General features: G+C 39.3%; 1 protein-coding gene and 1 pseudogene across 28 annotated transcripts in view; both read right to left on the reverse strand.

Moving 5' to 3' along the window:
- The window catches only part of SLC30A6 (solute carrier family 30 member 6), a 57,715-nt gene that overhangs the window by 17,653 nt on the left and 16,870 nt on the right, over positions 1–23,192 (reverse strand). For 15 of the 28 annotated variants that reach the window (XM_001152780.8, XM_003308976.6, XM_054678317.2 and 12 more), the window contains 7 exons: positions 21,506–21,571; positions 13,429–13,509; positions 12,890–12,925; positions 11,860–11,954; positions 8,458–8,506; positions 8,024–8,143; positions 1,166–1,268 (listed from right to left, as the gene is read on the reverse strand). In XM_001152780.8, coding sequence (XP_001152780.1) covers positions 1,166–1,268; positions 8,024–8,143; positions 8,458–8,506; positions 11,860–11,954; positions 12,890–12,925; positions 13,429–13,509; positions 21,506–21,571 — 550 coding nt within the window. The remainder of the gene's footprint in view (positions 1–1,165; positions 1,269–8,023; positions 8,144–8,457; positions 8,507–11,859; positions 11,955–12,889; positions 12,926–13,428; positions 13,510–21,505; positions 21,572–23,192) is intronic. The other 13 variants (XM_063789176.1, XM_063789180.1, XM_063789178.1 and 10 more) reach the window with 6 other exon arrangements.
- Positions 1,734–4,337, reverse strand: LOC104004948 (ATP-dependent RNA helicase DDX50-like; annotated as a pseudogene).

Here is a 23,192-nt window from a genome sequence, read left to right on the forward strand (position 1 = left end):
ATACAAAAATTAGCCGGGCGTGGTGGCACGTGGCTGTAGTCCCAGCTACTCGGGATGCTGATGTAGGAGAATCGCTTGAACCCAGGAAGCAAAGGTTGCAGTGACCTGAGCGTAGCGCCACTGCACTCCAGCCTGGGCAAGAGAGAGAGACTCTGTCTCATAAAAAAAAAAAAAAAAAAAAAAAAAAAAAGTAACATTGTTTTCACTTGAAAAATAATAATAGTTTTAAATTTGTGATTTTGTCACATTATAAATATAGGAAGATTTGTGACTATTTTACTGGCTAATGGACTTTCATCAGGTTCTTACTATATGAATGTCAGAGATTATTGTTTGACTTCATTTCTAGCAGGGGCTTCCAGTAACTAAAAATTTCACAATCTGTACTGTTAAAGGGAGGGCATTAAAAAAAATTTTGTTTTGTTTTTTTGAGATGGAGTCTTGCTCTGTCGCCCAGGCTGGATGCAGTGGTACAATGTCAGCTCACTGCAACCTCCGCCTCCCGGGTTCAGGCAATTCTCCTGCCTCAGTCTCCCGAGTAGCTGGGATTACAGGTGCACGCCACCACGCCCAGCTAATTTTTGTATTTTTTTAGTAGAGACAGGGTTTCACCACGTTGGCCAGGCTGGTCTCGAACTACTGACATTGTGATCTGCCCGCCTTGGCCTCCCAAAGTGCTGGGATTACAGGCGTGAGCCACCTCTCCTGGCCAAAAAACTTTTGTAATTAAAAATTATGACTGGGCACAATGGCTCTCGCGTATAGTCCCAACACTTTGGGAGGCCGCAGCAAGAGGATCATTTGAGCCCAGGAGTTTGAGATCAGCCTGGGCAACATAGTAAGAGCCCATCTCTACAAATATTTTTAAAAATTAGCTGGGTGTGGTGGTGTGTGCCTGTAGTTTGCTACTCAGGAGACTGAGGTGGGAGGGTCCTTTGAGCCTGGGAGGTCAAGGCGGCAGTGAGCCGAGATCCCACCACTGTACTCCAGTCTAGGTGACAGAACAAGGACCTGTCTCTAAAATAAATAAATAAATAAATAAATAAATAAAATTAAAAAATAAAAATAAAAATTTCACAGTCTTGTAGAACAACACATACAACTTTTTAATCTGGTAGAAGAACATGGCTAATATTAAGCACGCGCATTGGAAGAAGAACCTTACCTGGAGTAAGACTTTCCCACTGTACACACTCATGGGATACATTGTGCCAAATGTCATCAAGGCAATGGCTATAGCAGAGGCAGTGTCTACGGCAAAATAATTACTAAAAGGAAAAAACAATTCTAAATTTTAAATTTATATCTCACTGGGCATATTACAATTCAATCTCCTGAACATTAATTATCTAAAGCAACAGGACTGAGCAACAGGACACAATTTTATCACAATTGGCCACTACTTGCAAAGAAACATTTCAAAGAAAAAAACTCCAGTTTTTAGAATTCTTTCCTTTCAAAGTTTAGTGGAAAAATAACTAATAATTATGTTAATTAGTAGGAAGAGGTATGATGAAAAAAAATGTGGACATTTCCCCATCAGGCATTTTTTGGTCAAACTATCTGTCAACTAGAAAGAGCTGAAATATGTTTATTTGCTTGAGACAGACAAAAAACTTCAACTAGTAATTTTTTTTTGAAAAGAGACAATAAAAAGAGGTTTTTTAAATTCAAAGGTATAACTGGTAAGTAGATCTGTTTACAACCATTCTTGTGAAATACTTTTTAAAAAAATATGACCAATTTGTTTGCAAATAGCAGAGACATACCTCAACTATGATGACCTAATTTTTGGTGCATAATATACATTATTAGGCAGAAATAGGCAACCTCATACTGGTAGATTAACTATCAAATAGTCAAAACTCCGTTTGTGGCTCCTACTTCTTGATCAATTTCTATTCCCTCTTCATCTTCTACCATCTTGTCGACTTCTTGAGCGACTCCCTTGTGGACTCTGTCTAACTGACCGGCTGCCAGATCGACCACCTGATCGGCCCGACTGGCCACTTGACCAACTACTCCTCTGTCCGGAATTAGAAGATGTGTTTCCATCATAATATTCTTCAATTTCAGGTAATTTGGCTGGCACTGAGAATATCCACAGAGTCGGAATCATGCCACTCTGCCTGTAACCTTTCTGACTTAGTTGTAGGAACATCAAAGCAAACACGCACATTTCCTTTCATGAGGCACATTCTGGTAATCTGAGACACTGCATTACTACTCAGCTTTCTGTTAAGTTCTTTCCAAGCACAGCTGACATCCTGTATTTCCTCTAGGCTTTCCAGAGTCATGGTCACAAATCCCTATCAGAGGTGATCAAAGATCGTGGTTCAAAGCCTGATGCACCAGAAATGTGGGCTAAAGCTGCAGCCAGTGCATCCACTGCCCCTTTCTCTTCTCTAAGTATCTGAGCTGATGGTTGGAAAAAATCAACAGCAGCATAAGAAACAGAAGCCAGAGACCTTATGGCATCCGTGCTTTTAGATTTAACTAAATCCATTGTAGAAGGAATACCTACACATTTAAAAGTAATTCCTGCTTTTTGTTCCACATATCTTAGTTGACCTCTTTCTCTTGGTTGATAAAAACATATACAAATCCCTGTCTGTCCAGCTCTACCTGTGCATCCAGAACGATGGATATAGACTCAACATCCTGAGGAGGAGAACCATGAATCACCAGGTCAACTTCAGGAATGTCCAAACCACGGGCAGCCACGTTGGTTGCCACCAAAACTTTAAAACTACCTTCTCTGAAGTCTTTTAGTGTAATTTCTCTTTGTGACTGTGCAATGTCCCCATGTAAACACTGGGCATTCTGTTTTATGTGTGGATTCATGGCTATTTCAGTTACACTCCTCTGGGTCTCACAGAAAATAATAGCCGTCCCTTCAGACCCACTGTAGACTTGAAGGACATCTCCAGTAACTGCTGGCCTCTGAGACCAATGACACTGGATGGCCAAATGTTCCACAGAAGCTGCAGCCTTTTGAGTCATTTTTCCAACAACATCAATCTGTTCGTATCTGGATTTCACGCATTTTTTTGCAACTTTGCATACCCACTGTGGGCAAGCTGCAGAAAAAAGTAAAGTCTGAGGACTGTCTTCAGAATCAGTTTTGTAGAATTCATGAATAATATCTTCAACTTGTTCAGCAAAACCTAACTCTAACATTTGATCCACTTCATCAAGCACAACATGGCACAGTTTAGAAAGATCCAATCAGAGCTGGGCACAGTGGTTCATGCCTGCAATCCCAGCACTTTGGGAGGCCGAGATGGGCAGATCACAAGGTCAGGAGATTGAGACCATCCTGGCTAACAAGGTGAAATCTCGTCTCTACTAAAAATACAAAAAAAATTAGTCGGGGGTGGTGGCGGGTGCCTGTAGTCCCAGCTACTTGGGAGGCTGAGGCAGGAGAATGGTGTGAACCCGGGCGGCGGAGCTTGCAGTGAGCTGAGATCCAGCCTGGGCGACAGAGCGAGATTCTGTCTCAAAAAACAAACAAAAAACTGTTTCTTGATCTCTTTGGAGTCTTTCAATCAAAGGGATCGCAAAATAGAATGTCTTTCTTTCCTGTTCCCGTCTGTGCTTGAGCTATTAAATCTTTTCCTTCATATACAGGACCAAAGGTCTTAACTTGAACAGGAAAGAGAGATGTTACCCCTCAACCTTTCAGAAGCTTTATAGTCTCTTCAGAAATAGGAAGATTGGAGAAGGTTCCTTCTTTCTGTTCATGTGTTAAGGTCTCCTCTAGTTTCTTATCACTTGATTCATGAGTAGAACTATCTAAGGATGATACTTGCTTTTTTTTTTTCATATTCATCAATATCTCATTCAGTAGATCTTTTCTTCTTGACTTATGAGATTTAGAGAATTCATCTGAAAGTCTATTAAATCCTTCTTCAGTGTCTCCATTTAGCTTCTCTTTCATTTTAATTTTTTTGGTCTTGGGAGCATCCAGGTAATCTGTAACACCATTTTATCTTGTTTCTGATTTCTCATCTGAGTCATAATGGTGCCTTGACTTCCTTCTGTCACTCCAGCACTGTGTAACGTATTTTCAGCTTATCTTGTTTAAATCTTCGTAAAAACCATATAAGGGAAGTACAGGTCCATAATCCATTAGCCGAAACTGTGATATCCATAAAGCTCTTCTGCCTCTCCTTCTTCTGGCTCTCGGACTCCTCCAAGGGTGCTTCCAGTTCCATAAAGTACCCCCAGAGGAGTTTCCCAGGCATTACTGGCCACTGCTGCCTCCCTCCGGGCACAGTGGCCACAACCACCTACATGCAGCAAAAACGTGAAAGGAAACAGGGGCAGGGCAGCCACTCAGCCGTGGCTGTGTGTCATTCAACTAGTAATTTTTGATACAGAAAGACTAATGGAATCTATCAGTAATTATATCAAGTTTCCAGTGAGCGATAATTATTTCTAATAAAACTTCAAATTCCCCAGGAATTTCACCAGGTAAGATTCTCCAGGAATTTTGTATGGTAACACTGTAGTCAACATCAACAATTCAAACTGGCTGAAGTTCTACCAACAATACAGACCAAAATGCCAATAATTACAAGCTGATTGTGCACTCTTTTCTACTTTTCCCCACATGCTGGAAATAGAAATGTGAATGAGACACAATCCTTGCCCTAGAAATAACAGGAGATACACATGTGAAAAACATAATGAAGCACTTTGGGCACTAAGGCAGAAATGTCTACAGAGTACCATGGCCGTACAAAAGATTGAGTGACAAGGCTCCTGGGGTGGAGATAATCCAGAAGGTGACACTTGGGCAGAGACTTCAAAGATGAGCAAGTGAAAGCAGCATGTGCAGGGGCATGAAAACCCTGACCCAGCAATAAAACCACAAATGGTCAGGAATAGATAGATGGATGGTTAGTAAGGTTGGTAGGGGCCTGATTACACAGGACTCTGTGCTGACAACTTCAATTTTTGCAACTATGCAAAGGGGAGGGTTTTTTTTTTTAATTATTATTATTATTATTTTTTCTTTATTGATCATTCTTGGGTGTTTCTCGCAGAGGGGGACTTGGCAGGGTCACAGGACAACAGTGGAGGGAAGGTCAACAGACAAACAAGTGAACAAAGGTCTCTGGTTTTCCTAGGCAGAGTGTTTGTGTCCCTGGGTACTTGAGATTAGGGAGTGGTGATGACTCTTAACGAGCATGCTGCCTTCAAGCATCTGTTTAACAAAGTACATCTTGCACCGCCCTTAATCCATTTAACCCTGAGTGGACACAGCACATGTTTCAGAGAGCACAGGGTTGGGGGTAAGGTCATAGATCAACAGGATCCCAAGGCAGAAGAATTTTTCTTAGTACAGAACAAAATGAAAACTCTCCCATGTCTACTTCTTTCTACCCAGACACAGCAACCATCCGATTTCTCAATCTTTTCCCCACCTTTCCCCCTTTTCTATTCCACAAAACCCGCCATTGTCGTCATGGCCCGTTCTCAATGAGCTGTTGGGTACACCTCAAGGGGAGGGTTTTGAAACAGGAATATATTATCTCCAAACTAGCAATTTTGAATGATCACATTAGTGACAAAATAAAAGATAACTAGCAATGGATGAGAATGAAAACTAGAAGACCAGAGGCTAATCTAATTAGGCCAAAGAAATGATGATAAAGGTCTTAATAGGGACAGCAGCAATGAGAATGGGAAAGAGGGGACAAATAAACATATATATATGTTTATATATATATCAACACATATTTTATATTTGTGTGTGTGTGTGTGTGTATGTCTCATATATATATAACCTCCTCCACTTCCTGGGTTCAAGCGATTCTCCTGCTTCAGCCTCCCAGGTGGGTTGGGATTACAGGTGTGCATCACCACGCCCAGCTAATTTTTGTATTTTTAGCAGAGATGGGGTTTTGCCATGTTGGCCAGGCTGGTCTTGAACTCCTGACCTCAGGCGACCCAGCCGCCTCGGCTTCCCAAAGTGCTGGGACTACAGGTGTAAGCCACCGCACCTAGCCAAATAAATAAATATTAATAAACAATTACACAAGGCTTGGAGACGAATTAGAAATGGCTTGGGGAGTGGTGAGAGAGGAGGAGGGAGGAAAAGTGGGTATTAATGATGCACTGGAGTTCTTCAAAAAACTAAAATATTGGGGGGATGTGGGGGATGGTTAATGGATATAAAAATATAGTTAGAATAAATAAAATCTACTATTTGATAGCAAAACAGGGTTACTACAGTCAACAATAATTTATTGTACATTTTAAAATAAACAAGAGCATAATTAGAACACAAAGAAAAAATACATCCTTGAGGTGATGGATACCCCATTTACCCTGATGTGATTATTATGCACTGTATGCCTGTATCAAAATATCTCATGTACCCCATAAATATATATACCTACTATGTGCCCACAAAAATAAAAAATTAAATAAATTAGATAAATACAGAATTATCATATCACATGACCCAGTAATTTCACTTCTGGGTATATATCCACAAGAACTGAAAGGAAGGACTCAGATATTTGTACACTCGTGTTCACAGTGGTATTATTCACAATAGCCAAAGAAATGCAACCAATTCAAATATCCATTGACGGATAAATGGGTAAACAAAATGCATTGTTTACCCATTATGCATTGGAAAATGTGATTCAGCATTCCAATTAAAAAGGAAGGAAATTCTGACATGTTACAACATAGATGAACCTTGAGGACATTATGCTAAGTGAAATAAGCAGACACAAAAGAACAAATATTATATGATTTCATTTCTGTGAAGTACTTAGAGAAGTCAAATTCCTAGAGACAGAAACTAGAATGGTGGTTTCCAGGGGCTGTGAGGAGGAGGAAAAGGAAAGCTGTTTAATGAGCATGGAATTTAAGGAAGGAAGGACGAAAAAGGTTCTGGAGATAGATGGTGGTAATGGTTGCATGCAATGTCACTAAATTGTACACTCAATGTAAATAAAAAACTCTATGTTGGGATTACAGTCATGAGCCACCGAGGCAGGTGGATCACCTAAGGTCAGGAGTTCAAGACCAGCCTGGCCAACATGGCAAAACCTCATCTCTATTAAAAATACAAAAATTAGCCAGGTGTGGTGGCAGGTGCCTGTAATCCCAGCTACTCAGGAGGCTGAGGCAGGAGAATTGCTTGAACTAGGGAGGTGGAGGTTGCAGTGAGCTGAGATCATGCCATTGCACTCCAGCCTGGGCACCAAGAGCGAAACTCCATCTCAGAAAAAAGCCAACTCTATATTATGTATATTTTAATGCAATTTAAAATAAGAATGCATTGGCATAAATGACAGTATTTTTCTTGTATCTCCCATTCACTGAGATGGGAGATAGAAGAAAAAACAGTTTCAGAGTTAAGGAAGAATAGGTTCAGTTAAAGTAGACACCTATAGAAGTCAGGAAGATACGCCTTTTGGAATTTAATAGAGATGTGGGCTAGAAATAAAAATCTAGGAATCCCACAGAAGTAGCAAACAAAACCAAATACTTGCATGTGATTTTTAAGGAAAATACATAAAACAGCAAGAACAATAAGGACAAATTCTAGTAAAGACTAATATTTAAAAGGTGGGTAGCCAAAAAATCATATGCCATAACATGTTAAGCTTAAAGCAGCTGTAAAGCCTATTTCCTAAAAGGCTTTATTTTTAAAAAATTGTTTCACGCCTACGTCCTCTTCTCCTCCCTCTCTCGGCAATAGCAGTGGTGGTTCAGATCTCTTTCTTACTGTTCTCTTTTCTGTTTCACTCATCAGGTCAGCAGTAGGGAATTTAAATTGTTTTCCAGTCTGCATTATACATTGTGGTAAGAAATACTTATTGAACCCAATCCCCTTAATTTTTCAGATGAAGACACCTAAGGAAAAGATGTGATCTAAGTTACACAGGACATAAGCGAAACTGCTAGAAGCTTGACCACTATCCATCCTGCTGATGCCCTTAAAAGTAAGTCCCCAGAAATCAAAACATACTTGACAACAATAAAAAATACTCACTTAATTTCAATGAGCATATATGTAATACAAAGAGCAAATGCTCCAGCAAGATCAATCAAAACAAATGGATTCATTCGGGGAAGGAAGATACTGCTAAGTCCTGGAATAATTCCACACAAGCTAAGAAAAAACAAACAGAAAGAGTATCCGTTAGCAGAACTCACATAAAACTGGTGACAACCTTGTAAAAGATAACTTGTATTTTGGTACCACATAGTGTACTTCTTAAAGAAAGCAAAGAGGATTTGTGAACAAAGCCCTTTCATTTATAAAGTTCTCTTTTGTATCAATTAAAAAGTAAAGGGAGAATAACAATCTGACCTGTGTGATTCATGTAGTAACCTCAGCAACGAATAATTTAAGTTCCCATGATAGATGCATTTCTTGTGTATTCCTTTAAATTACGCATATCATGAAACTCCATAACATCTTACCTTCGACTAAGATCTGCAACATGCTCTTGAAGCCAGCTCGTACTAGCAGCTTTAAGAAGAAAATACTTAAATTATCTATATAGAAGAAAAAAAAACCACTACCTGAAATATTTGAGTTCTTTAATTTTAAAAAATAAATTTGGCAGTGACTGAATAACATTACAAAAGAACATGCTACTCCTCAAATCTATAAATGTTTCCTCTTTTATGCCCTTATGCCACTAATTCAAAAGCAGTTTCAACTATTATACAATATACAGTTGACCTGAAGGAATTTATGTCATTGTTACTATTAATTTAAAGTTTTAAACGTTCTTTACACTTTTTCTTTTGAGATGGAGTTTTGCTCTTTCTGCCCAGGCTGGAGTGCAGTGGTGCCATCTCGGCTCACTGCAACCTCTGTCTCCCGCGTTCAAGCAATTCTCCTGCCTCAGCCTCCCATGTGGCTGGGATTACAGGCACGTGCCACCACACCTGGTTAATTTTTTATTTTTAGTAGAGACGGGGTTTCACCATGTTGGTCAGGCTGGTCTTGAACTCCTGACCTCAGGTGATCCACCTGCCTCGGCCTCCCAAAGTGCTGGGATTACAGGTGTGAGCCACCACGCCCGGCAGTTCTTTATACTTTTAAGCAGAGCTTCCTAACTAGTATGCTGAGAACAGGCCATAGGTACAGGCTGAGGATCCCAAATCTGAAAACCAAAAATCCACAACTTTGAGTACCAACATGATACTCAAAGGAAATGCTCATAGGAGCGTTTCCAATTTTAAATTTTCAGGTTTGGGATGCTCAATCCATACATATAATGCAAACACTCCGAAATCTAAGACAACCTAAAATGTGAAACACTTCTGGCCCCAAGCATTTCAGATAAGGGATATTCAAACTACATACAAATTAATTCCCTCAACTCTCAAAAAAGCCAGGTGAGAACCTGGGTACCTACCTGGCTAGAATTAAATAGGTTATTCTATGTAAATTATTTAGCAGTGCTCGGCAAATAGAAAGTACTTAATATTATTTCCCACTCAAATTTCAAGTAATTTCACAAATCTTTTTTCTTTTTTTTTTGTTTTGAGATGGAGTTTCACTTTTGTCACCCAGGCAGGAGTGCAATGACGTGATCTCGGCTCACTGCAACCTCCGCCTACCGGGTTCAAGGGATTCTCCTGCCTCAGCCTCCCGAGTAGCTGGGATCACAGGCGCCTGCCACCATGCCCGGCTAATTTTTATAATTTTTTAGTAGAGACAGGGTTTTGCCATGTTGGCCAGGCCGGTCTCGAACTGCTGACCTTGTGATCCGCCTGACTTGGTCTCCCAAACTGCTGGGATTACAGGTGTGAGCCACCAGACCCAGCCTTCATTTTTTTTTAAACCCAGAGTCCTGCTATGTTTCCTAGGCTGAACTTAAACTCCTGAACTCAAGCAATACAACCACCTCAGCCTCCTGAGTAGCTGGGACTAGAGGCACATGCTACCAAGCCCAGCTAATGTCACAAATCTTGATGTTTCTGGGAACCTTCATTTCCAGCTAATGAAAATATAAAGTAGGCTGGGAGCAGTGGCTCACGCCTGTCGTCCCAGCACTTTGGGAGGCTGATGTGGGAGGACTGCTTGAGCCCAGGAGTTTGAGACCAGCCTGGGTAACACAGGGAGACTTTGTCTCTATTAAAAAATAAATAAATAAATACATAAAATATAATAAAATATAAACTAGATAACTTTTCTGGAAATAAATTTGGCAATATACAACAAAGCCTTTGAAAAATACTGTATTTTTAATCCAGTAAATAATTCCTTCTCGGGGAATTTATCCTACAGAAAGAATAAAAAATGCAGACAAAGTTGATCTAAAGAGGCTGATTATAGAGTTACTTATAAAAGGAAAAGTTAGAAATGTATAAAATATTTTAAAATATTCATAACAATATTATGCAAACATTAAAAAATCATTTACATTCAAAGAGTATTTAATGAGAAGCAATACTGAAGACATAATGCTAATAAAAAAGCCAGACATGGCCGGACGCAGTGGCTCACACCTGTAATCCCGGCACTTTGGGAGGCCAAGGTGGACAGATCACCTGAGGTCAGGAGTTCGAGACCAGCCTGGCCAACATGGGGAAACCCCGTCTCTGCTAAAAATACAAAAATCAGCCAGGCATGGTGGCACATTCCTGTAACCCCTTGAACCAAGGAGGCAGAGGTTGCAGTGAGCCAAGATTGCGCCACTGCACTCCAGCCTGGGCAAGAGAGTGAGACTCCGTTTCAAAAAAAAAAAAAAAGCCAGGCATAAAACTGTAATATATACAATTCTAAGTAAGCACATAAAATTATATGTACGTGTGCATACAAAAAAGTGGAAGGAATAACATAGAAATGTTAACATATTATCTGTGGGTCATAAGGTTATCAGTAGTCTTATTTCCTTCTTGTATCTTCCTGATCTTTACAGGGAAACAGTGTTTCTAAATCTTTGCACCATCTTAAAAATTTCTAGAGTAAGTGTTATAGTATTTTATAAATTATGAATTTTTTTCAAGAAATTCTGGTGATCTTAATTATCATTATTTAATTTTCTAATTCATGCAGTACTTCTTTAACTCATACAAACACAATTTATCTTCATAACATTCATGAAGTTGTTTAAACTTGAATGGGCATTTCAGAAAACTTTCTTCTCTTGACTATCCTAGAGTGAGATCTAAAAAGATCCACACCTATCTGTGCTTCTCTATACTTCAAAGTGTGGGTCTGTGCACACATCCCACTTCTATTTTCACCTCACTTCTCCATCTCTTAGTGGCTAACTCTTTTGTGGGTTAGTGGGATTCCAAAACACTGAAATTATTGAAAAAAGAAAATAATTTAGACTGCAAAAGTGAAAAATCAGTCTGAAGTTGTAAACACTTCAAAATAAAAGAATATTTCCAAAGAAATAAAGTTTGGCTACTTGGAAACATATATGCCCATCCACCGTTGCCAAAGAGAAGTTCCTGGGAACTTACTTTATTAACAGAATACAATTATTTTCAATTAGCATATCAACTAAGAATTCTAAGTATACTGATACTTCTAAAATGCTTACAATAGACTTTTCTTAGATAGATTACACATTTAGAATCTCACATTATTTGGTAAATGTAATTTTTCATCACCACATGATTTAATTTACAGGTCACTCCTGCCTGTTTTAAAATAATTTGTTATTTTAAAGCTTGAACTAATGAGATTTTGTTTTATAATTTTCCACTTAAAAAAGACTTGAGAACATTTGGGCTAGTTCTCTCTTCTCTTCAGAATATACTTCTTCATTGATCTGAGTGAATGAAACAAACAAAAGGCTTGTTTTTATGAGAGATTAGTTGGACTTTTAAATTAATAGTAAATAAAAAACATACCTTCTGAGACATAAGCAAAAGGTTTATTCCGAATAGAAAGCATCGTGAACAGGTTGAAACAAAGAGCCACAAAAGTACCAACTAATAATCTTCCCCTAAAAAGAACAACGATAACATTCACCTTTAATTTGTTCTTGGTATTATCAGTATGTAATTTCAATACGTAGAGGGACTAAGAGGTGGGAAGGTAAAGTGGTCTGCTTTAATGATTTGGTGTTTCCAGATACAGAATCTGAACTTAGTTTCTAGCCCCATCACCCATGTCCCATCTACTGTTGCTCCATCTTACAAAGGATAAGTAAGGGCTTTTAGCATTAACAGTATCTTGCTACAGGTAAACGCTGTTATAAATCTGTATAAATATCAATGGTATTTGTTTTACGATATACTGGACAAGTCAGACTTTGCGGAATTAAACTGATCAGAATAGATAAGGTCCATATAGTTGGCAGCTCTGTGGTTGAGAAATACAATTGTTTTTTCATATATATGATACATACAATTCTCTTTTCATATATATATGAAAATCACATAGTTGCAATATATATGAAACATATATACATTTCTTTTTTTTGGAGACAGGGTCTCACTCTGTTGTCCAGGTTGGTCTTGAACTCCTGAACTCAAGCGATCCTCCTGCCTTAGCCTCCCAAAGTGCTGGGATTACACTGAATCCCTGAGCCTCGTCCAATTCTCTTTTCTACAGGTGCTATGCAAAGATTTTGAAGGTCAAATTTGAAATTACAGAAGACTAGGGGAAGCTGGGTTAGTGTTTCCTAGGCCTGGAAATAATGAGAAGCCTGAAGCCAAGATAGAAAGGCCTTCCTGTGTAGTATAAAAATATTTAGAACTTGGGAACTGTTAAGAGTAAAGAAACGGAGTCTTAGTATTACGGAATTTTGTTTGTGAAATATCAGCAAAAACGTTATGTTGCCACAGTCTGAAATCTGACATTGGCCAACTGTTTAATAATACATCAATTAATAATTAAGAATCAATAGTAAATTATATATCAAAAATAAAATCTCACGTGTGTATCTCGGGCTGTTCCAAAAAGCGTTCTGCACTAAAAGAAATAAAAATATATTAAATAAGTCCTATAAATTATAAAGTTAAAAAGCTTTATTAAATATATCATTAACCCACCTTAAAGTTCACAAAATCTTTTAATATTATAACTATTAACTATTAGCAGTGATGAGGCAAGGAGACTCACAAATTATCCTTTTTAGTTGTTTTCTTTTTTCACAAATTATCCTTAATATGTAATGTCTATCTTTCTCTGCCAAGCCTATTTCAACGGGTTTGTAATAAGCATCAAACATGCCTGACTGAATCTCTGTTTCATTCACAACCACTTCTGATTCAATTTAGTAGCACTAAGGAAGGAAGTAAAAAAAAATGAAACAGAAGAAAAAGTCTGAAACATAAAGAAAGTGTACTATCAAAACTCCAGCGCTGCTCATCTAAATTTTCATACCCTTGAAAGCAAATGTGTCTGACGGGTTTCTTTCATGTTCCCAAAGGTGTCATAGGGGGGATTTAGAATAATATCCTATACAAATGTACCTTTCTTTTAATATAAAGAGAGCTCCCAACTGTGCCAAGACTGTGGAGGCAAATACAGCCAGGACTTCTAATCTTTCAAACCTGAAACCAAAACATTAATTAGATCATCACAATTCTTTCAATTCACAAACCGGTCTCTCTAGAACACATTTACATTCATTTATTTGCTCACTTAATATACATATGTGCTGTCTACTATGAGCCAAACACTGTTGGAGCAGATTAGGGTTTCTAGAATAATAATAAACAATGAAAATCACAGATTCCAAAGAGTACCTATTTGTACAATTCCTAGGACTCAGAAGAGAGAGCACCTTCAGCCCATGTCAGAGGCTTTCTCTTTCCAGAAAAACTTTAAAATGATTAAAAAAAAAAAAAGACAATTACCAGGACCCAATTATAGTCCTTATTTTTCTAGAAATAATCACAATCATAATAATAACACTTAATTGACCCACTGTGCGTTAGACACCAAAGTGCTTAACATATTACCTCATCTAAACCTCCCAACACCTTATTAGAATTACTTTATCCACTTTTTTATTTTTTTCAAGAGATGGGGGTCTCGCTATGTAGCCCAGGCTGGACCCTGAACTCCCAGGCTCAAGTAATCCTCCCAGCTGCTCAGCCGCTCAGCCTCCCGAGTAGATGGGACTACAGGCATGTGCCACCACACTTGGCTCATTTTTTTTTCCCAAACAGATAAGAAATTTAGGACACGAAGAAGAAAAGTAACTGTTTAGAGTCATATAGATAGCAACTAGAAGGTTTTCAAACTCAAACACTCTGACACCAGAATTCATATTTTAACCACTTATTATACTGCCTCTCATTTCTATACATAATTACAGTGAATTATGAGTATATTTTATAATCCCTAGACTATAAGCCAGAGGCCAGGAACTGTTGTTTTAGGTTTTCCTGCAACACATGGTCTAATGGTATTCAATATTTATGGTAAGTATAAATGCTTAAAATTTTTCAAGAAAATAATCATGGAGGCACAGAAAAGACAAAAAAATTAAGACTGTAGGTCACATTGTTATTTGTAAAGGAAAAATGCTGGAATCAACAATAGAACATTATATATTGTTAAACAAAAAAAGTATTTACTGACATGGAAAAAGGTGAGTGAAAAAGTAGGTTATGATAGAATACAAATTGTGTTGTTTTCCAGCTACTGAAAAAATAAAAAAGAACAGGAAAAAACAGTATGCAAATGCACCAATGTTATTTGTGGAAGTTGAGAAGCTGATATTAAAATGCATATGGAACTGCAAAATGTGAAGGAAAGCAAAGATAACCTTGAAGAAGAACGAAGCTGGAAGATTTATACTACCAGATATCAATAGGTATTTCAAAGCTGTAATAACTGACATAGTGCAGTACTAATCCAAGTACAAATACACCAAACTGTACAGAAAAGAGAATCTAGAAACAGGCCTACACATATATAGTCCTCTGATTTGTGAAAAATGTGGCACATAAAAGCAGTAAAGAAGAGCCAGGCGCGGTGGCTCACACATGCAATCCCAGCACTTTGTGAGGCCGAGGCAGGCACATCACTTGAGGCCAGTTCAAGACCAGCCTGGCTAACATGGCGAAACCCAGTTTCTACTAAAAATACAAAAAATTAGCTGGGCGTGGTGGTGCGGGCCTGTAATCCCAGCTGCCTGGGAGGCTGAGGCACGAGAATTGCTTGAACCTGGGAGATGGAGGTTGAAGTGAGCCGAATTGCGCCACTGCAGTCCAGAATATGCCTTTACTCCTGCTTCACACCATACCAAAAAAATCTATTCCAACTGGATTGTAGGATTAAATATGAAAAATCAAACAGTAAGGCTTCTAGGTGATAACAGAACAAAGTGTCTTTCTGACCTGGGGGTATGCCAAGATTTCTTAACAAGTACACAAAAGGACCAACCCAAAAAAATAAATTTAATTTAAAACTTTTTTTTTTTTTTTTGAGATGGAGTCTCACTCTGTCGCCCAGGCTGGAGAGCAATGACACGATATTGGCTCACTGCAACCTCCGCTTCCTGGGCTCAAGTGATTCTCCTGCCTCAGCCTCCCAAGTAGCTGGGATTACAGGCACCCACCACCATGTGTGGCTAATTTCAGTATTTTTAGTAGAGATGGGGTTTCACCATGTTGGTCAGGCTGGTTTCCAACTCCTGACCTCAAATGATCCGCCCACCTCACCCTCCCAAAGTGCTAGGATTACATGCGTGAGCCACTGCGCCCGGCCTAAAATTTAAAACTTTTATTCATCAGAAGATACCATTAAGAGAAAGAAGGGCAACTAAGAAGGAGAAGATACTTATATATAAAGAACTGTTACAGATTAATACAGAAAAACAGGAAATGGTTAAAAGATTTTTACAAGCATTTTAAAAAAGAGGTGATCTGAATGGTTAATCAACATAGGCAAAGGTGCTCAATTAGTCATAAGGAAAATAACTTAAAACCACAATGAAATACCACTGCATACCATAGAATGGGCTTTATGAAAAAAGACAATAACAGCTGGGCACGGTGGCTCCACACCTGTAATTTCAGCTACTCGGGGGTGTGGGAGGATCGCTTGAAGCCAGTTCAAACCAGCCTGGGCAATATGGTGAGACCCCTGACTCCAAAAATATTTTAAAAATTAGCCAGGCATGGTGGGATGTGCCTGCAGTCCTAGCAACTCAGGAGGCTGAGGCAGGAGAGCCACTTGAGCCCAGGTGTTGAAGGCGGCAATGAGCTATGATCATGCCACTGTACTCCAACACGGGCGACAGAGTTAGACCCTGCCTCAAAAAAAAAAAAAAAAAAAAAAAAAAAAAAAAAAAAAAAAGGCCGGGTGCGGTGGCTCATGCTTATAATCCCAGCACTTTGGGAGGCCAAGGTGGGTGGATTACTTGAGGTCAGGAGTTCAAGACCAGCCTGGCCAACATGGTGGAACCCCATTTCTACTAAAAATAAAAATAAAAAAAATTAGTCAGGCATGTTGGTGCATGCCTGTAGTCCCAGCTACTCAGGAGGCTGAGGCACAAGAATCGCTTAAATCTGGGAGGTGGAGGTTGCAGTGAGCCAAGGTCGCACCACTGCACTCCAGCCTGGGCGACCAAGTGAGATGCTGCCTCAAAAAGAAGAAGAAGAAGAAAAAAAAGACAGTATCAACTGTTGGCAAGGACAGGAAGCAAATGCAACTCTCAAACACTACCAGTGGGAGTATAAATTGGTAAAACTGCTCTGGAAAACGGTTTGGTATTATCTTATCTTTTAATAATGAACATGCAAATCCAAACTAATTCCACTCAAAGATACACATACCCAACATAAATGGGTACACATGTGCACTAAAAGATATATACAAGAATGTTCAGAAGTAGTTTTATTTATAATAGCTAAAAAGTGAAAGTCATCTAAATGTCCTTAACAATTAAGCAATTTGTGACATATTCATATAATGGAATATGAGAGCAATGAACAAGAATGAACAAGATAGTACATACTATATTCCATCTACAGGATATTCAGAAACAGGCAAAACTAATATGCAATGTTAGAGGTCAGATTACCAGTTACTTCTGGTAGGGTCTGAATGGACACGAAGGGAGGTTTTGGGGGACTTGTAATGTTTTATATCATGATCCAGATAGTAACTATACAAATGTATTCATTTCTTAAAATTCATCAAATTGCACAAAGATATTACAGAAAACAAGACAGGGTTCCTACTTCTATGAAATTTACTTTTTATTTTTTATTTTTTGAGACGGAGGATGGAGTACAGTGGCACGATCTTGGCTCACTGCAGTCTCCGCCTCCCGGTCTCAAGTGATTCTCCTGCCTCGATCTCATGAGTAGGTGGGACGACAGGCTCACACCACCACACCTCGCGAATTTTTGTATTTTTAGTAGAGATGAGGTTTCACCATGTTGGTTAGGCTGGTCTCGAACTCCTGACCTCAGGTGATCCTCCCACCTCGGCCTCCCAAAGTGCTGGGATTATAGGCATAAGCCACCACACCCAGCTCTGAAATTTACCTTTTAAAGGGTAGGGACAGAAAAACAAATACCTTGTTTGGTAAGTTCTGTACAGAGAATTATAGTAGTCTGATGTGACAAGAGATTAACCAGATGACTATTTTTGATTGGGCCATTCAGTCACTTAATGGAAATTAGCATTTAGTGATATTAAGATATGAATAACACGATGAAGCCAGCCTTGCAAAGATCAGGTGAAGAGCATATCAGGCAGATCTTATATAAAGGACCTAAAATGGGAATGAGTTAGTAGTGTTCAAACAACAAAAAGAAAGTCAGTATCCTATAGAGGCCATGAGAAGATTAAGTTGAAGAAAAGTAGGCAGGGTCCTGATCATATAAGGGCTTTGTAAATTAGAAAAAGGAGTTAGGATTTTATTCTAAGTATTACGGGAAACAACTGGATGGTTTTAAGGGGAGAGGGATAATATGATACAGGTTTAAAAAGAAAAACACTGGCTGTAAATGAAAGTAGCTTGGTCTGGGCTGGCAGTAGTGGAGACAGAAATGGGATTGGGGGGTAATTCTGGATGTGTTTGTAGGTTACCTTGACATAATTAATCTGCTAATAGATTAAATGTGGGTGATGAGAGACAGTAATCAACAGAAATTCCCAGAATTTTTTGTTTGAGCAACAGAGTGCTGATGGTATTTACTGAGATGGGGAAAACTACAAAGGAATAGGTTTTTGAGGAAGAAACCAAGAATTTTTTCCTAAGTTTAAGACACCAATTAGACATCCATGTGAAGCTGTCAAGAAGGTAGTCTGAAATTCTAGATAGTTCTCAGGCCTAGAGAACTGGATTTTGAAGTCTCCAGATATATGTGATACTTCAGCTATGTGATCGATTGCAAATATATTTGAGTGTTTAACTTTATTGCTTAGCTGCTCCTTTCTTTCCTGTTCACTCTAAGCAAGTGAGCCAAAATGGGAGCTGTCATGTCCTTACACGACCTTGTCTTCTATCCACAGTAACTGATCTATGAAGACTGATGCCTGTTCCAAGCTGGCCCAAGCAACAGTTCTTTCTCATGATTTTCTGAACTAGGCAGCATTTATTTTCCAGAAATACTCTAGCTAGCTCTTTATTGCCTACCATAAATATTATTTTAACAGTAGTAATTTATTATTTCCTCTCTCGGATGAAGGTGAGAAGGTGTGAATTAAGGTCTTGATAGGAGCATCATTCCAGATTGGTGGAGAAAAGTGGTCTGAGAGACTGAACAGGACATGCAGAGAAAAGCAGGCCTGGGAGGCAAAAAAATGACAATGTCCTCAGTGGTCTAGTGCCTGCGCCAGTTACTGTCTTTCCACAGTAGTTTGGTTACATAAATTATAAAAGTCCTCCCATTTTTTCCCCCGAACTCATTTTTCTTTTTCTTTTTTTTTTGGAGACAGCGTCTAGCTCTGTCTCCCAGGCAGGAGTGCAGTGGCACCATCTCACTCACTGAAACTTCTGCCTGCCAGGTTCAAGCCATTTTCCCAATTCAGTCTCCTGAGTAGCTGGGAATGCAGGCACGCCCCACCACACCCAGCATATTTTTGTATTTTTTTGTAGAGACGGGGTCTCGCTCTTTGCTCAGGATGGTCTCAAACTCCTAAACTCAAGTGATCGACCACCTGGGCCTCCCAAAATGCTGGGATTACAGGCATGAGCCACTGCATCTGACTCCCCAAACTAATTTTTTTTTTTTTTTGAGACAGAGTCTCGCTCCGTCACCCAGGCTGCCGTGCAGTGGCACAATCTCGGCTCACTGCAACCTCTGCCTCCTAGGTTCAAGTGATTCTCCCGCCTCAGCCTCCCAAGTAGCTGGGATTACAGGTGCCTGCCACCATGCCCAGCTAATTTTTGTGTGTGTGTTTTTAGTAGAGATGGGGTTTTGCCATGTTGGCCAGCCTGGTCTCAAACTCCTGACCTCAGGTGATCCACCCACCTTGGCCTCCCGAAGTCCTGGGATTATAGGCGTAAGCCACCGCACCAGGCCCCAAACAAAGTTAGATTTCTGTCACTTGCAGTGGCAGATTTCCTTATATGGATATATCTATACCTTACAACTGATTATCATAGTGATAATGCAACTCTCTCAAGTTTCAGTGACACAGGCTGGGCCTGGCACTTTGAGGCCAGGAGCTGGACACCAGGTTGACCAACATGGCGACACTCCATCTCTACTAAAACTACAAAAATTAACTGGGTGTGGTGGTGCACACCTGTAATCCCAGATACCCTGGAGGTTGAGGCATAAGAATTGATCGAATCTGGTAGGTGGAGGTTGCAATGAGCCAAGATCACACCACTTCACTTCAGCCTGGGCGACACAGCAAAACTGTCACACACACACACACAAAAAAGAAAAAAAGTCTGGGTGTGGTGGATCACACCTGTAATCCCAGCACTTTGGGAGGCAGAGATAGGTGGATCATTTGAGGTCAGGAGTTCAAGACCAGCCTGGCCAACATGGTGAAACCCCATCTCTACTAAAAATAGAAAAAAAAAAAACTTAGCCAGGCGTGGTGGCACACGCCTGTAATCCCAGGTACTCGGGAGGCTGAGGCAGAAGAATCGCTGGAACCCGGAAGGCAGAGCCTGCAGTGAGCCCAGATCATGCCACCGCACTTCAGCCTGGGTGACAGAGTGAGAATCCGTCTCAAAAAATAAATAAAATTAAAAATAATATTTTTAAAAAATTCATTTTGATTTATGATTGATTTATGAAAATCCTTATTTTGCATTAAAATTTTTGTTTACTTCTTCCCATTGTTTAAGTAAATAAAACCTAATAGTCCCAATGAACGGTATGGTGGAAAAGAAGACTAAGTTTGGTCCAAAAGTTTCTTTACTAAAGTGAAATTCCTTGGTCGATATGCCTCTTCAGGTAAAAAAAAAAATTAATAAAGTAAAATTCTTTCAAGTTGTTTCCTAGAATCTAAAAGGATCTCATGTTTAAATACATTTTTAAACCTTTAATATAAAAGATTATTTCCTTTCAACTTTCAGTAAATTTTTTTTTTTGAGACAGGGTCTTACTCTTGCCATCTGTAATGCAGTGATGCAATTATAGCTCACTGCAGCCTCAAACTCCCGGGCTTAAGCAATCCTCCCACCTCAGCTTCCCATGCAGCTGGGACCACAGGTGTACACCACCATGTCCAGCTAATTAAAAAAAATTTTTTGTAGCGACAGGTCTCACTATGTTGCCCAGGCTGGCTTCTAACTCAAGCAATCCTCCTGCCTCAACCTACCAAAGTGCTAGGATTACAGGCATGAGCCACCACACCTGGCCTCAGTAATTTTTAAAATTATGGAAACAAATCTCAAATTATTTGTTGATCTATTGCTATCACAAATCCAGTGTCAGATGAAAATCCATCTTTACCACTGCCTATTATTAAACTATATCACATTTATTTAACATCTAGAAGATAAACTAACATGAAAACCCTTTGTACTTGCTCTTGCTAAAATAAATCCCCAAAATATTAAAGAACTTAATGTGAACTTTTTAAAATATTTGCTTTATAAAATACAAAAAACTTAATGTGAACATTTTATTTTAATATGATTTATACCTTAAATATTTATGCTTCTTGGAAGATGCTTTTCTATTTTCTCTTGAGAAGGAGTCTTGCTCTGTTGCCCAGGCTGGAGTGCAATGGCATGATCTCGGCTCACTGCAACCTCCGTCTCCTGGGTTCCAGCGATTCTCCTGTCTGAGCCTCTCAAGTAGCTGGAATTACAGGTGCATGCCACCACGCCTGGCTAATTTTTGTATTTTTAGTAGAGATAGGGGTCTGCCATGTTGGCCAGGCTGGTCTCGAACTCCTGACCTAAGGTGCTCTGCCTGCCTCAGCCTCCCAAAGTGCTGGGATTACAGGCGTGAGCCACTGTGCCCAGCCTATCTATTTTCACTATCTGATCATCATTTCACTAAGTACGCAGCATTTATTTTCCAGAAATACTCCAGCTAGCTCTTTATCGTCTACTATAAATAATATTTTAGTAGTCATAAGTTAGCAGAAAATAAAATAATTTGAACTTACCCAAATGAATAGACAGGGCTAGGTTTCCTCATTGTTACCCAGTAACTTATTAAACATGTCATTAAACTAAGTAAAAAGAAAAATAAATTTAGTATTAGAACTAGAAGAGAACATGTGAAGATAAATTAAGTTTTCAGAATTCCTAAGTGGTTGAAAGTTATCTGTGTTTGCACAGAATAAATTAATAATAAATTATTCTAATAATTTATTAAGATAATAAATTCTAGTAGTTTACCATCTAATCACAGTGAGCATCTGAACATGTGGTATACTTGGAAGATTTTAACATGTGAAGGAACAGAATAAAGTTATAATACATCAAGTCGGTAAAGTAGAACCTAAACTCATACTTCCACTACACAATGTTATTCACCCTAAATGGTTTCTGTAACTGAAAATGCTAAAAAATGACACATATGATCAATTTTAACTTTGATACGCTTCATCTTTGTTAAAAGTTAACATAAATATTAATAACACCTTGACAACATTTTGAGTGAGATAAAATTATGTTCATTTTCCAACTATAGTAGATTCACTCTAAAACAAGTTACTACAATATGAAATTGAGGTAACAACTATCTGCGTTAGACCCAGTTAAATATGTTAGTTACCTGATTAATAAAAGGCATGCTTTTTTTTTTTTTTTTTGAGACAGAGTCTCGCTCTGTTGCCCAGGCTGGAGTGCAGTAGTGCCATCTCGGCTCACTGAAACCTCTTCCTTCCAGGTTCAAGTGATTGTCCTGCCTCAGCCTCCCAAGTAGCTGTAATTACAGGCGTGCACCACCATGCCTGGCTAATTTATATATATATATTTTTAGTAGAGACGAGGTTTCACCATGTTGGCCAGGCTGGTCTTGAACTCCTGGCCTCAAGTGATCCACCTGCCTTGGCCACCCCAAAGTGCTGGGATTACAGGCGTGAGCCACCGCACCTGGCCAAAAAGCCATCCTTATAATATACTCCTATCTCATGGATCTTGAAGACATCAAAGTATTTTGAAATCCTTAAATGGAAATATGAAAGGCTCCATGAAGCAGGGAGACAAGAGTCCGTCTCCCTAGCTCACAATTCCTCAATTCTCAGTTATTAACTATCCTTCATTTTTTTCTCCATCTATATTACAGCATGAACTGATATATGTTCTTTTTTTAGATGGAGTCTCACTCTATCGCCCAGGCTGGAGTGCAATGGCGCGATCTCGGCTCACTGCAACCTCCACCTCCCGGGTTCAAGTGATTCTCCTGCCTCAGCCTCCTGAGTAGCTGGGATTACAGGCATGCACCACCATGCCCGGCTAATTTTTGTATTTTTAGTAGAGATGGGCTTTCACCACGTTGGCCAGGCTGGTCAGGAACTCCTGACCTTGTGATCCACCCACCTCGGCCTCCCAAAGGGCTGGGATTACAGGTGTGAGGCACCGTGCCTGGCTGAGAACTGGTATGTTCTTAACATGACCCTACTCCCTGGCCACAGCTGACTCATCCACAGATAGGCACCTGACGCATGTAACCTAAGCTGCGTCAAAATGCTGCTCTGGATTTGAAAGTAGAATGTGGAACTGCAACCAAGGCATTCCAGGCTTAATTTGGCTGCTTTCCTGAATGATGGAAATGCACATTTGAAAATTTGGAGTAGTATTTGTATTTCTATCCCTGGATTTGCGAGTAGGGAACGCTGACCTACA

Source organism: Pan troglodytes, chromosome 12, assembly GCF_028858775.2.
Source record: "Pan troglodytes isolate AG18354 chromosome 12, NHGRI_mPanTro3-v2.0_pri, whole genome shotgun sequence".
Taxonomy (NCBI): domain Eukaryota; kingdom Metazoa; phylum Chordata; class Mammalia; order Primates; family Hominidae; genus Pan; species Pan troglodytes.